Source organism: Moschus berezovskii, chromosome 15 (genome assembly GCF_049115385.1).
Source record: "Moschus berezovskii isolate FMDL1 chromosome 15, NW_MosBer_1.0, whole genome shotgun sequence".
In the NCBI taxonomy this organism is placed as follows: domain Eukaryota; kingdom Metazoa; phylum Chordata; class Mammalia; order Artiodactyla; family Moschidae; genus Moschus; species Moschus berezovskii.
In genome coordinates, this window is record NC_142474.1 from 19,402,793 (window position 1) to 19,418,375 (window position 15,583).

The window sequence follows — 15,583 nt, forward strand, 5'->3', positions numbered from 1 at the left end:
GAATACTGGAGTGGGTTGCCATTACCTTCCCCAGGGGATCTTCCCGACCCAGGGATAGAACCTGGGTCTCCAGCATTGCCATGCCTAGCGCTGCCTAGACCCAAAATTCTGAAAGGAATATTGGGGTATTCCTGAGGAAAATCACTCCCCTTCCCATCCCCCACAACAAATCAGAGCGGCCAGTAAGTATACACCGTGTAAGACACTGAGAAAGCAAGTCAGCACCTTCATGAAGTCACAGACTTTATTCCTACAGCCACAGGGCCTGAGTACAACTGGGGTAGGAAAAGAGAACTTCATCTGAGAACGTCTCTCATGGGCAAGACTGTTCAGGGGAGGCTGGGAACAGAGGACAAGAAAAGCGAGCTCCTCTCGTCCTGGGAGCATAACACATGTACTCCTTCGAAAACACAAATGATCTGAAAGCCCTCTGGAAACTGAGCCTGCCTGCAGAGCCCCTGGAACAAATGGCAGACAGGCACTGCCATCTGGTACAAAAGGAAATTCAGACCCACAAGAGAAGCAACAAAATGTTTTTAAAAAATAATAATTATTTCAGGACTCACAAACAGGCATTTCTCAGGGCAAGTGCACGCCCAAGATAAGTACTGGTGCTTCCTGAGAGAGATGACATAGAATTAGAGTTGCTTCCCTGTTTCAGTCCATGCCCTCATTTGCCCACTGAATACTTAACTTGGGTTTGGAACATGACCTTCAGGTCCCTTCAGGGCTCCAAGGGCTCTTTGCAGTCTAGGGACACAGCCTGAGGCTGATCTGGGCCCTCGCGCATCTGCCTGGCAGTCGCAGGAAGTTGCCTCCACCCAGAGGCAAAGATGGTCCTCGGTCCCAGACAGCTGAACAAGGGAAGTGCTGTGGGTCAGCACCGGCCCTCAGCACTCCTGGATGGGGGCAGGGAGGGTGGGCAAAACTTTGGAAAGCCAAGCAGGGGGTAATCCTGAGTTCCAGGCAGGGTCTTATTCACTGGACGGTCAAGCAGCGGTTGCTGAAGAGCTGGGTGATGATGGATGGGTCGACTACAGTGGACGTGTCCCCCAGGTCGTGGTCATTCTGAGCGATCTTCCGAAGCACCCGCCTCATGATTTTCCCTGGGGGTCCACATGCTTCGGTTACCTGGTGACAACACACTGACCCACTCCGGCCCTGCCAAAAGCTTCCATCCACGCATACTCACCACCAGTGGGCCTTGGCCCATCCAATCCCAATTCCTAGAGGCCTCTGAACATACCTGAGCGAGTTTTAGGCAATCCAGGTGCATTCTGGATGTAATCCGGTGTGGCAATGGGGCCAATCTTTTCTCTAACTGTAACCAACAAATCATTACGCATTTTCCAGTACCCTTAGCCAGGCTGCCCAAAACCAAGGCAGAGATGGCTTTGTCCCCAACCTAATCGTTCTCAGGCTCACTTTTTTTCTTTCTCTCTTTTTAACACATTGTCTCTTTACTCTCTCATTGTATATTAATTCACCTTCATGGAACTCAAGCTCTAGAATCAGCCTGCTAGAGTTGAAATTCACTTTACTTGCAGTGATTTATTCCTCGAACAAGTGATTTATTCCTAAATTCTCTGAGCCTCAATTTCTTCATCTTTAGAATGAGAGTAACAATAGGATCTATTTCATGGAGGTGTGTGCACTTAGTTGTTCAGTTGTATCCGGCTCTTTGTGACCCCATGGACTGTAGCCCACCAGGCTTCTCTGTCCATGGAATTTTCCAGGCAAGAATACTGGAGTGGGTTGCCATTTCCTACTCCAGGGGATCTTCCCAACCCAGGGATCGAACCCATGTCTTCTGCATCTCCTGCATTGGCAGGCAGATTCTTTACCACTGTGCCACCCGGGAAGCCTCATGGGGGTGTCTAGAGATTAAATGTATTAATGCATTTAAAACACTTAGTTCAGTGGCATAGAGAAAGAATTCTACAAATGTCAATCATTATTGACAAGGTGGAGACTGAGTGGGAAGAGGGCAGTCAGCCCCTGGGATCTGTTTGTGGTTTGAGTAACTAGCTCACTAGAGCCCCTCCCCAACAACCTGCTGTGGTGACTGGGCCGTCAGGACAGACCTGGCAATCCCTGCCCGGGAAGCTGGGAAACTCCTTACTCTGTTTCTTGAGCTCCTCAGTGAGAGCTGGGCTGAAGATGTGGCCATCGCACAAGGTGACAAAACAGTAGAGGCATTCGCCCTTCACAGGATGAGGGTGGCCAACCACAGCTGCCTCGGCAACAGCCTTGTGTTCCACAAGCGCTGACTCCACCTCTGCCGTGCTCAGCAGGTGTCCTTGTCAAGGGAAAGGAAGTTGCCATGAGAGAGATCCCAGCCCCTGTTCATCTGTCCCAGTAAGGCAGTCCCAGTCTGATCAAATGGGGACGGCCTTTCATTCATTCCTCAAGGGACATCGTTGCCCCACCATCCTGGTTCCCCTCCTCCAGGTATTCTTCAGTGTTTGTTACTCTTCAGCCCAGAAATGAACACTGCACTCCAGGTGTAGTCTGGCTCTCTTAGAAGGCTTTGGCTGGGAGTTGCTGGGCAAGCAGAGTTAAGGAGAAGGGAAGATGGTCCCTGGTCCTCACCAGATACGTTCAGCATGTCATCGATCCTGCCAGTGATCCAGTAATAGCCATCCTCGTCCCGTCGGCAGCCTGGGAGGAGAAAATAAATACACCACAGTAGGATACCACAGCGATCCACATCACCAAACTGCTGTACCCACAGCAACAGCCTCCTAACAAGTCTTCCTGCTGTGCTAGCCCGGCTCCAAGACGGTCACACCAACCTCCATCTCCTGGTATCCGTACCCCTGTGTAGTCCTTTATCTCACTGTACTAGGGTTTGTCTCGTGAGCAATCGCATTTGGCAGAAATGATAGGATGTCATTTCTGAGATGAGATTATAGAAGACACTGTGGCTTCTATCTTGCTTGCATTCTCTCTGATTATTTGCTCTGGGGGCAGCCAGCTGCCATGTCATGAGTAACCCTATGGAGAGGTCCATGTGGCAAGGAACTGAAGGTTCCTGCCAACAGCCACAAAAGTGAGCTTAGAAGTGGGTCCTCCAGGCTCAGTCAGACCTTTAGATGACTGCAGCCCCAACCACAGGTTGACTGCAACCCACAAGAAACTCTGAATGAGAACCACCAGCGAAGCCGCTCACAGAATCCTGATCCTTAGAAACTATGAGATAATATTTGTTGTTGTTTTTAGCTGCCAGGTTTGGAGTTAATTTGTTCCATGGCAATAGATAACTAATATACTGAACTAAAGTCTATTCTACATAAAACAAGCAAAGTTATTTTCTAAATAATAAATAAATTCTAATCACTTCTCTGCTTAAAAAGCCTGATGGTCTCCCGCCGTACACTGGATAAAATCCAAATTCCTCACCATGGCTCACAAGGCCCTGTATTATCTCCCTCTCCAACTTGATACAACATTCTTGCCGCTGCTCACTACATTCCAGCTACACAAGCTTCAGTCTGTTCCTCAGACATTCCATGCTTATGTCTCTCTGGTACAGAACATTCATTTTTACTCCAGATATTCCCACACCTGGCTGCTTCTTTAGGTCTCTGGTCAAATATCACTTCAAAGAAACTTCTCACCATCCCATGTATGGTGGCCGTCCCTGCAGCATTTATTTGCTGAATTTATTGCCTGTCTCTCCTCAGTAGAATGTAAACCCCATGAGAGCAGAGACCTTGCCCACCTTATTCATGGTAACATCTCCTGTGCTTAGATAAGTAGTACGTGCTCAATAAATACTTATGGAAGAATGGATAGGTGGATGGACACATGGGCAAACACAGACTCCAGACATGGGGACGCACATGACATGGTACTACATACTGCCATGTGCTGCCTCCTTTCAGCCTAGCAGTGATGGAAATAAGAACATTTTCCCTCATACATCAAATCTTAGCACCATGCTGAGCACCTTCCTGCAACACTCATTCCTGTTCTTATGGTCTTCTCTGTATCTCTGACTGGATATTACACATTGATACATAAGACACATCCCTCACCAACTCTTCTTGAAAATGAAAGGGGATGGTACATGTCTTAGTGGGAGGTGTGGGAAGGGGATAGCCAAGGCTCACCATCTCCTGTCACATAGTACCCGGGGAACTTCTTAAAGTAGGTGGTCTCAAAGCGTTCGTGGTTCCCATAGACCGTGCGCATGATCCCTGGCCAGGGCTGCTTGAAGACCTGGAGGATGAGGAAGTGGTAACCATCTGCTACACTGTCTCACAGGAAGACAGTTAGGCCTTTGCCAAACCTTAGGAGAAATAGCCTGAATGCCATTCCCAAGAAGTAGAACAAAGTATAGGCTTTGGAGACAGACAGTCCAGGCTTGGAATCCTAACTCTGCCACTTACTAACTGTGTGGCCTCAGGTAAGTAACTTTACATCTCTGAGTTTCAGGATCCTTATCTGTAAATCAGAGAAAGTAATTTCTACCTCCCAAAGTCATTTTGAGGATTAAATTAATAGTATGTGGAAGCTGCCTAGCACATGCTCTGTTAGTAATAAGCATTTAATAAATCCGAGTCTCCTTTTTAAAAATAAATTATTTTTATTTATTTGGCTCCACTGGGTCTTAATTGTGGCATGCGGGATATAGCTCCCCAACTGGGGATCAAACCCAGCCCCCTGCATTGGGAATGTGGAGTCTCAGCCACTGGACCACAAGGGAAGTACCTTGAGTCTCCTTTTAGGTAATCCCTCAGGGATGCAGGTACAATTTGATGCAAATGAAAGCAGTTACATAAAAATGTGGGACCCACACATAAGTAAATAATTATTGCCCCAAGTAATGCCCTGTGGCAGCAGATTGGTGGGATGGACAGAACTCTATTCTAAGAGTCAGAGGACCTGGATTCAAGTCTTGACCATGTTACTAACTTGTTACTAACACTGAGTGACTGCGTTAGTCACTCAGTCGTGTCCCACTCTTTGGGACCCCAAGAACTGTAGTCTGACAGGCTCCTCTGTCCATGGGATTCTCCAGGTAAGAATACTGGATTGGGTAGTCATTCCCTTCTCCAGAGGATCTTCCCCACCCAGGGATTAAACCCAGGTCTCCTGCATTGCAGGCAGATTCTTCACTGTCTGAGCCACCAGAGAAGCTTGCTCTTAGTAAAAACAAAGTGGTTTGGAGGGTGAGGGTGCTAATGATCTCCCTACAACTACTAAATGATCACAACAGCTTACATTTATCAAGCACCAACTCTTAGGTTCTGTGCTAAATAAAACCTTCACATGAATCATCTAATCAAATAGCAACCATAGGAGATAAAGATACTGCTGCTATTGCTGTTTAGTTGCTAAGTTGTGTCTGACTCTTTTTTGCAATCCCAGGGACTACAGCCTGCCAGGCTTCTCTGTCTATGGGATTTCCCAGGCAAGAGTACTGCAGTGAGTTGTCATTTCCTTCTCCAGACAAAGGTACTATTGTAACTCCTTTACAAATGAGAATATTTATGTTCAGAGGGGTTAGGTAACTTATCTAAAGTCACAGAAGAGGCAGAGCCAGGTTTGAACCCAGGCAGGTTGACTCTGGAGCCTATATGATTTTCCACTATGTCTTTCAGACTCAAAAAGGCACCATCAAGTATCTTTGAGCAGAGCCTTTAAGAGCCTTGTGGGCCAAAAGGCCTACAGGCAGGCAAAATATCCAGAAGGATTGCCCCACTAGGGTCTCTCTGCAGAGGATAAACCTTCAACCAGGGAGCTTTAGCCAAAAGCGGCTACCAGGAAAGATTAGGTTCTAAACTCTAAAGGAAAGCACACTGTGCCCTTTGTGGACCATCCTCCCCTGCCCCTCATCAAAGACCCAAAGGGCCAGGATCTTACCAGATAGCCTTCAGCTTCACCTTCCAACTCCTCCCCAGACTCATTCAGGATTGCAGGAGCTACCCCAAAGAATGGGAAGGTCTAGAAGCAAACAGCAGACAGGACCCACAGGGAGGAATGAGACAACTCTGACTCAACTCTCTACCTCTAGGGAGCCCCAGAGCCCTGAATTCCCCACACCCCCACCCTCTACCTAGGCTGAATGCCCCAAGACTCTCCCTGGCGTAGCCCAGGACCAGTCAGGGGAGCCTCACTCACAGCAGAACCAGGCTTCATAGGTATGGCACCAGGGAGGGGGGTCAGCATATGGCCACCCTATGGAAGTCAGAGATTAGGGGTTTGAGTCACTCTTCGCATACTCTGCCTGAGCCCCAGCCTTCTGAACCTGTTACTTACTGTCTCTGTCTGCCAGAAGGTGTCCACAATGGGACAGCGCTGTGCACCTACCACCCGGTGGTACCAGAACCAGGCCTCGGGGTTGATAGGTTCGCCCACAGTTCCTAGCACCTGTAAGGACGCCCGGCTGTGCCTTGGGCAGGAGAGTGGGGAGAAAGGGAGGCTCTGAGCACCACTAGGAACCAGGAAGACATGCACAGGCTCTTCTGCCCCCTCCCCTATTCCAAGCCAGGGTGTTAGAATAATGGGATGGAAAGGTCTGTGCAAAGGCCAGCATGAGCTCTGAGGGACACTCAAAGGGTAGCAGCCAGAGAGGGGTCTCACTTGGTAACAGGCTCATCTCCAAACTTCATGAGCAGACGGATGGCTGTAGGTGCTGTGTAGAACTTGGTCACCTTGTACTTCTCCACGATATTCCATAGGCGGCTCACATCCGGGTATGTGGGAATCCCCTCAAACTGACCCCAATAAAGGCTGGTCATTTTCAGTCCTTCTCAATAGTCCCTCCATTCCCCTACCATACCCTCAGGCTCAGTATTTTGCCTTTTCTGACAAATCCCTGTCTTCACACTCTTACCAGACAAGCCAAGAGATTTTCCCACTCAGCATATACAACCCTCTGAGAACTCCTCTTTCTCAAGGAAACAGGTCATTGTATAAGTCCCTCTGCCTCTAGGCAAGGTGGCTTTGGGAGGTCATCACCCACGATCATCTTGTCCATCCCCTAAATAAACCAGGTAGCCATGGATCCCAGCACCCTTCTTACCAAAACACTGGTGGCACCATTGGCCAGTGGCCCATAGGTGACATAGGAATGGCCAGTGATCCAGCCAATGTCTGCAGTGCACCAAAACACATCCTCCGCGTGAAAGTCAAACACATACTTGAAGGTTGTGGCCACATAGAGCATGTAGCCCCCAACTGTGTGTACCACGCCCTGTGGAGAGAATAGGGCCTTAAGTTGGGCTCACCCTCACTGACTACCAGATGTAGAGGAAAAGCCTCCCCAGGGATTCTGGCCCCACCAGCACTGCTTTACAGCATCCATCTCTCTTCCATCCTCCTTTCTCCACCTTCCCATCTCACGCACCACATATATTTATATAGTCAGTCCATCATCCACACCCACACCCTAAGATGGTACTTCTGAATCACCCACATTGCTTTCACACATGAACCTTTTTGGTACACTCACATCTAATAGTGTCTCTGTTGTGTGTTTGTGCACACACACTCAACTATACGTTGACAGAATGAGAGTGGGGAAAAAAGATAATCTTTGCTTGCTCCATTAATACCCCATCCCTACCAGGCTCCTCCATCCATGGGATTTTCCAGGCAAGAATACTGGAGTGGGTTGCCATTTCCTTCTCCAAGGAAAGAGAGGCCCAAATTGTGTCTCTAAAGGTTCATTGAGGGATATTCCAAAGCATGTGGAGAGAATAATTTATGGATGCAGCAAGTGGAAGGTAGCATGATGTATCTTTTAAATCAGAGTTCTAAGTGTTTCCAGTTCCCACACTGCTCTGGGAGGGACTAGATGTTACCAGTGTGGCATGTGGAAGGGATTGAACTCTAAGAGCTGTAGTCAGGAAGCCCAAGAGGGATCCCTGTGCCCACTCTTGGCCTTGACTTTACAGGCAGCTCTTCTTCAACCAAACCACATGGGGATGGGCAGGAAACACAGATGTCAGCCACATGGATTTATTCTTTCCTTGAGGATTTATGTCAGTTTGATTTAGAAAAGATAATGTGATATTTCTGAAACTCAGAGTTGTAACTTTCATGTCATTACATGCTTCCTCAGAAACTCACTTCTGCACACACACACACACACACACACACACACACACTTGCCTTGGGTTTGCCTGTGGAGCCACTGGTGTACAGGATGAAGAGTGGGTCTTCAGCATCACACCATTCAGGCTCACACTCATCCCCTGCCTTCTGCATGAGTTCATGCCACCACAAGTCAACCCCCTCATTCCAGGAGATCTGCAGGGAGAAGAAAATAGGAATGGGCAAGGAGGAACTGTGAACAGGTCAGGCTGGGGGCAAAATTCACCCCTACCTAGCACCTGGAGGGGCCAGGGTGGGAGTGGCAGATGGAGGTCCTGAGAGGGAGGAAGGGCCCAGTGAGGGTGAAATGGGGCAGGGAGAATAGAAACAGAACAAGAGGCTTCTTGGGTACTCCCAGCACCCTGCTTCAGAACTTCTCTCACCTGGCCTCAGGCTGAGGTGGGCCCCCTCAGTTGGTCCCTTCTCGCTCTTCAATTCCTAGCTTAAATGTTACCTTCTTGGAAAGGCTTAACCTAAACAGCATCTGATAGGCTCCCAGACCCACCCTCACCCCTGTTATTCTTCTTCTTTTTTTTTAAATCAGCTTGTGAGATTAGTTTCCCAACCAGGAATTGAACGTGGGCCCTTAGCAGTGAAAGCACAGAGTCTTAACTCTGGATGACCAAGGAACTCCTACCCCTGCTATAATTCTTGATCATAGCACCTTATTTCTTTACCACATAGCACATATTTCCAGTTATTTTATTTAGCTGTTTACTTAATTACTGTCTCCCCAGATAGTGACCTCTATGAGTACAGTGGCATGTCTATCTTTCTTGCCCACCCCCCTAAATCTCCAACACCTAGTAAAATGCCTAGCACTCAACAGGCAATCAGTAAAATTTTGTTGGATGAATGAATATGCATATACAGGCCTGTATACACACATTTGTACTTATGGAACTAGTGGCTCATCAGCAGGGATGCAGATACCACACAATTCAGAAATGCAGAATTAGTCAGAGCCTGCAGGTGAGGTGGGTACCTGACCCCAATAGTTAGTGCAAAAGAAGTCAACAGATGTTGGTCCAAGCATCTTTTTTTGCATGTCTGGACATCATCCACATCTGGAGGTTCCTACTCCAGCTCTGCCCCTGCCCCTATACCAGTGGTACCAATGGGTTTCTCACAAAGAACTTTCTTGAGGTTCCATACAGCAGGAAACTTTGCTTTAAATTGGTGGAAAAGGATCAAGGTGGATTTCTCCCAGTAGAAGGATGTCCCTCTAATACTGAAGTGCCTTTCAGATCTGTCATCCTGAAATTTTTCTAAACTCTCCTTGAAACTGTTTTACCTTCGGAATTATATCACCTGTTTGAAAAACTGGTTTTAAGTCTACTCTTTGCTGAGTGAAATTGTATTCCCTGAGTTCGTCCAAAGTTGCACTGGATTTCAATTCCCAGTTCTGCCACTTCCTAGATATATATGACCATGGGCAAGCCACTCTACCTCAAGTTACTCATTTTTAAAATGAGGATAGTCATTCTTGCCCTGATAGTCTCACAGGATTTTGGAAACATCAAAGGAACTCTGTTATTATCTAGTAAACATCAAGCTTTGGATTGTCTGGGTGGGTAGCGAAGACTGATGAATGTCAGGAAGGTGAAAAGTTAGTTCAGTTCCACTGAACTCCTCTGGGAGGTGAAATAAGAGTGTGATGATGGAAACTATTGTGGGTTTGGTTTAACTGTTACAAAACTGTTTCATATTCATTACCTCCTTGTTCTATAGTCCCAACTGGCAGGTAGACATGATAGTATAAGAGGAAACATCCTACTCCTCTAATTATATGGTTATGTAGTAATTTATTGTGTGCATATTTGGTTTAAAAGCCTCACAGTATTAGACACATACCTTGATAAATTATAAAATTACCATTCTCCTTTTTCTGAACTATCTGTCTCTTACTCTGGAGAATTTGAAGTTTCTGGCACATAAGCATGACAAGTTCAGGTCAAGAGAGACACCATTAAGAAGAAAAAGAACAGATAGAAGGTCCCCACAGGCTGCTGCTGCTGCTGCTGCTGCTAAGTCGCTTCAGTCGTGTCCGACTCTGTGCGACCCCATAGACGGAAGCCCACCAGGCTCTGCCATCCCCGGGATTCTCCAGGCAAGAACGCTAGAGTGGGTCGCCATTTGCTTCTCCAATGTGTGAAAGTGAAAAGTGAAAGTGAAGTCGCTCAGTCGTCTCCGACTAGTAGCGACCCCATGGACTGCAGCCTACCAGGCTCCTCTGTCCATGCGATTTTTTAGGCAAGAGTACTGGAGTGGCTTGCCATTGCCTTCCACAGGCTAGAAAACACAAAAATACACCCTACTTTTTTTTTATTGGAATAGCCATATGGGTTTATACATACATTGTCACATGAATAATTTTTTGCCCACAAGATGATCTACTTGAGATGAGGGCATTAATGTATTTAAGCAGAAGTGTGTTGATAGTGCTTTGAGCAAATGGAGCTAGTCTACAGTGCTGATGTGGATTGTCACAGAAAAGGCACTAGGTACATGTAAGGGCAAAAGCACAGTTACATTGTGGCAATGAGGGGACTCTTGTAATCTTGTAACACTGCTTCCGTTGTGGGTGTGGGTAAGGAGGGTGGGGTGTGTACCCCAGGTGTGGAGCTGATAGCCAGCACCAGGAAGCAGGGTGAGAGCAATCAGTGGCACACATGTCGGCTGTGAATTAGGTGCATACCTATGAGGGCCCAGGGCTTGGAACCAGGAAAAGGTTTGAATTTTCTGAAATAAGAATCAAGGAGCTGGCCTTTGTTATTGGACCAGGAAAGCCTTAGGGAGGGCAGCTGCCAGGTGTGAGAGAGGAATACGAGGAAGCTCATAGGTAATATGGTTGAGGAAGGTCCCTGCCAACTGTAACAGGCCCTCCCTTGAAGGCTGCTTAAGAATGAGGGGTTTGGAGCTCCGCCAAGATTTCCACAGTTTTGACTACAGTTCTCAGACCAACCAACCTGGGTTTTGTAAGCTGATTTTTATGGTCTTTGGGTTTTTGGTAACTGACTCTTTTTACCTCCAAGGAATAAAATTCCAGGAGCCTGTGGCCTGACAGCCTCTGGTATTAAGAATTATAAGAGTTTATTTCTTTTCTAAACTTCCTTTTTGAAATGCCAGCCTGTCTGCTATGTTAGAAATAATAAAAGCTAACATTTATGGAGCAGTTACTATGTGTCAAACACCTTACCTATTCTGACAAAACCCTGTCAGGTAGGTACAATTTTATCCTTATTTTAGAGATGGGGAAACTGAAGTAAAGGAGCTTAAGAAACTTGCCCAAGTTCCCATATAGCAGGTAACAGAGCCAAGACTCTGAACCCAAGTGGTCTGGCTCCAGAGCCTATATTCTAACCACTGTTTGTTTCCTCTTTCAATAGAAAAGTCTTAGGTCCCTGCCTGAGTTTTCAAATGAAAACATTTTCCCCTAGGACTCAGATCTGTCTCCACCATGCTAATGAGAATAGAGAAAAGGTGTATTATATTTACCATTAGCCTAAGAGGTTGATCATAGCAGATTTAGAGTAAGACATCCTATGAGAATGGTAAAACTCAGAGGAATAGTGGCTTTTATGTTTTGTTTTAGTAAGGAAAGAGGTTCCTTTAAAGCATTTACTATCATGTCTCCATTATTGATAAGGGAACTGAAGTGCAGAGAAAAGGGGTGACTCATTTAAGGTCATATAGCTAAAAATTGGTCTCTGGACTCCAAACCCAGTCTCTCCCCTATACTAATCAGCTTTGAGTTCCCTATACTAATCAGCTTTGAGTCCCCACTTAAGAATCTCTCTTCTTAGAATCACCTACAATATAACTTTTGTTCAATTTAGCATTTAATTATATCAGAGTTTATGTGTAGTTTGTAAATTCCAAAGTAGTTTATAAATATATTTAGGAGCCTTCTTCTCTGCTGCCAACTTGATGGTGAATCCCAAGGTCAAGGTCTGCATCTCCTCTACCTGTTCCTCCTCCTGTCTCTCCTGGTTCTGCCTCAGCTAAGTACACAGTAAAAACTTTCTGACAGATTGCTTGGTCCTCTCTCCCACAATGGTCCTGAGAAGCAGGAGTGAAATAGGATGTCTGTTGCTACCTCTCAGAAATCCATGCTCTATGCCAATTCAGAACAATTAGCATTTGGTCTTATGACCCTTCCGAGTGACTTAGACTAACTAAGGGGAGAGAGAAGAGGGTTAGGTCTGGCAGTCACCTCAATGGGGCTAACAGGCAAAGAGCAGTTGGACAAGCAAACAAGCATGCAGGAAAGCAGTGCCCAAGGCAATGCAGAGGTGGATACCTGGGGCCAGATGTGCTTGGGATTCTCTTTCGGCTTACCCTGTTAAGAGCCCACGGAAAAGGTGGTGAGCAGGGCCCAATGATAGGGGAGGGGGAGGGAAGGGTCAGTGTGCCCCGAACCTCTGGCTGCTTCCTTTCCCTCTGGTTCCTCTCTCACTGGTCCTCCCAGCCTCCATTTTCCTGATTCTGTTCACAGCCTCTATACACTCAGAATCCCAAATGCTGACAGGGGTCTCCAAAGTTCCTAGACCAGACTGAAGTCTGTCTAGCTCTAAGACTACTCAAAGCCTCTCAAGTCACAGAATTTCAGAAACCCTCTGTCCTTCTGGCCCCTGGAGCTTTTATCCTTCATGCCCCTTAGACCTGGAGGCCACCACTGGGCTTTTCCATCAGAAGCATGTATCCAAAGCTATCAAGGGCCATGTACTGAGGGGCAAATCCTGGTCTTTCCATGGTGGGACCACACAGGTAGCCCACCCTAAACCAAAGCCCAGTATTTAAGATGACTACATATAGTCACCCAGGTCAGCCCATTTCTAACCCAAACCCAATCCCTAAAGGTCCCTGGTGCCCATCAGAATACTCCAACCAGCACAGGAGTCTTCCTCACAATTTCTTGTGCTAAGTTCCCAAAGCTCCCTACCTACATCCAAGGTCAAAGTCCCCTAGTTCCAGCCAACCCTGCCAGGGAAGCCATTCCGAGGACTGCTCTTAGATCGTCAGCATTATGATAAGGAAACAGAGACGGACACCAGAAACTTCCTGGGGAGGAAGAGGGAGCCACTTGGAGCCCAGAGGAGGGCATAACAGTTCCAGACTCACCTGCACATCCGGGCATGGTCTCTTAATCGGAGGAGACTGGCTGGGAGAGTCACCTGTGCCCAGCTCTGCCCGCCCCAAGTGCTTGACCACAATGCAGCATTTCACTGGGAAACCCCTGGAGGAAAGAAAAGCCTGAAGTAGTGGGCTGGTTGGCTCAAAAGAGAATTTGGCAAGACCCACCCATGTCCATCTAGGGTCGGAGGGACAAAGGAGACCTGGCACTGGGGAAATGCCCAGTCAACTCAGGGCAGTAGCCAGCAGACCAAACACACTTACTTCTCCCGACACTTCTCCAGGGCCTCGTCAGCCAGCTCCTTCAGGTTGACAAGCTTCTCCCCCCTGTAGAAGGCATCTTTGGGGAGCAACAGATATTCCAAGCCTTAGGAAGTCACCACACTTCTATCCCTTTATCCCTAGTGGGTACAATGTTCAGTCTTTCCTGGGCAGGCCTCTTGTCTCTGGATCTTCCAGCTGATTTGAGCTAACAGAGGCTAGGCTGAGGTGGAACCAGGAGATAAAAGGTAGGCTGCCCCTACCCTTTATGTTAAGCAGTCCCAAAAACCAACTAGCTGGTTGAAGACCAAGACTTTGAGTGTGGGGGTTTGTGGGGAGGGGTGAGAGACTTAGTCACCTGTAGTGATGAGAAGGCTACAACTGGAATCCAGGATCCGTTCACAAAGAGACTCTGAAGAGAATCCCGCAAACTAGAAAAGGGAAGAAAGACTGAGAAAGAGGGCAACCCAAGGACTGAGTGAACAAGAAAAGGAATAAGGAACCTATGACACAAACATTCTAAATGCCTCAGTCTGGTTTTTCAGATCCTCCATCACCCAGGCTCAACCTACTTCCCCTGAGCCCTACCCTCCACCAGGCCCCTTTCTCCAGCCCCAATTCCTACCACAATGGAATGCAGAGCCCCAAGGCGGGCACACGCCAGCATAGCCACCACAAGCTCCGGGATCATGGGCATGTAGATGGCCACTCGGTCACCCTTGCAAATGCCTGCAGGTAAAGGACACAGATCATGGACCATGGTGGATCCCACCTGCTGCTATGTGTTCCTTCTCATCCAATTATCTGCCACCCACCTACCTCCCCACCCCCACCAGGTGACCTTTTCTGTTCCTCTATTAGCAGATTCCTTCTTTTCCTTGTCAACTTCCCCCAAGTCCTCAGATACCCCCAGGCTGGGCTCTCCAGTCCTCTACCTATATCCCCACACTCACCCTGTTTTCGGAGAACATTGCTGAACCGACACACTTGGACCAGAAGCTCTCGGTATGTGATCTGGGTGGTTTCCTCTGGCTCATTGCCCTCCCTAAGATGTATCAGAAAGAGCCAGTCATTAGGGAGTATGACTTCTTCCCCAAACAAACAAACAAAAATAGGAACAGTCATAAAATCCATTCATTAACACCAAGGCCGGGGAATATTCTGTGAGGGTGAGCCATCTGCCACCACACCTTGAGCTGACTGATCAGATACACTGGCCTTACAAGATATACTTTATACACAAGCTGTATGTCACTGGAAAATGAACTGCCATCTCTGAACCTCCTTTGATAAAATGGGATCATGGTCTTCTCTCTTCCATTCGAGGCATGTATTAAGGAGAAATGGTAACATGAATATGATTCTTCCTGAAAGTGATGTCAGCATTGCATTGGTGTTATTCAAAGTGGGGTCTCTAGATTACTTGTACCCAAGTCACCTAGGGAACTTGTCAAAATGTAGATTCCTGAGCCCAAACTCAGAATCACAATCACAAAGTCCAAGAATCTGCTTCTTTACTACAAGTTGGTATAAAGAATCAATAGGTAAATCTGATGCACCTTTAAAGTTGAGAATTACCACCCTCTATCAATGTCTTGCTGTCTACCTCCTCAGCCTTGCCTCCTACTCCTTTCTAGACTTCAGCCTGGTTTCCTTCAGTCATTTCTTCATTGACTCATTTGCTTATTCAACTACTATGTGCTATATATATGAATAGAAATAAGGCACTAAGAATAAGATAAGCAAGATCCCTGACAACATGAAGCTTATATTCCAATGATAGTACAGGAAATATACAAGTAAAAATATAACAGATAATTTAATTTCCAATTATGATAAGCATTATGAAAGATATAAAGAATGACATAATAATGACTGAGAAATTTTTAAAAAGACATCTTAAGTATTCAGACTGTATACAAAGATTTAACTGTAAGAATATTCCCTTCAGTATTATTTTTCAATTTTATGATTTTTAAATAAGTAATTCTACTACACAATTGCACTCATCTCACACACTAGCAAAGTAATGCTCAAAATTCTCCAAGCTAGGCTTCAACGTGAACCAAGAACTTCCAGA

At 46.7% G+C, this 15,583-nt stretch overlaps 1 protein-coding gene across 2 annotated transcripts in view; it reads right to left on the bottom strand.

Moving 5' to 3' along the window:
• Positions 1–226: 226 nt before the first annotated feature.
• ACSS2 (acyl-CoA synthetase short chain family member 2) overlaps positions 227–15,583 on the bottom strand; it is a 52,322-nt gene continuing 36,965 nt past the window's right edge. The window contains exons 3-19 of one of the 2 annotated variants that reach the window (XM_055436157.2): positions 14,457–14,548; positions 14,129–14,232; positions 13,862–13,934; positions 13,507–13,582; positions 13,231–13,345; positions 12,410–12,448; positions 8,125–8,262; positions 7,034–7,204; positions 6,592–6,725; positions 6,268–6,400; positions 6,130–6,186; positions 5,872–5,952; positions 4,116–4,224; positions 2,593–2,661; positions 2,123–2,299; positions 1,247–1,321; positions 227–1,106 (exon numbers count right to left, since the gene is read on the bottom strand). In XM_055436157.2, coding sequence (XP_055292132.1) covers positions 979–1,106; positions 1,247–1,321; positions 2,123–2,299; positions 2,593–2,661; positions 4,116–4,224; positions 5,872–5,952; positions 6,130–6,186; positions 6,268–6,400; positions 6,592–6,725; positions 7,034–7,204; positions 8,125–8,262; positions 12,410–12,448; positions 13,231–13,345; positions 13,507–13,582; positions 13,862–13,934; positions 14,129–14,232; positions 14,457–14,548 — 1,771 coding nt within the window. In that variant the 3' untranslated portion in view covers positions 227–978. The remainder of the gene's footprint in view (positions 1,107–1,246; positions 1,322–2,122; positions 2,300–2,592; positions 2,662–4,115; positions 4,225–5,871; positions 5,953–6,129; positions 6,187–6,267; positions 6,401–6,591; positions 6,726–7,033; positions 7,205–8,124; positions 8,263–12,409; positions 12,449–13,230; positions 13,346–13,506; positions 13,583–13,861; positions 13,935–14,128; positions 14,233–14,456; positions 14,549–15,583) is intronic. The other variant, XM_055436166.2, reaches the window with a different exon arrangement.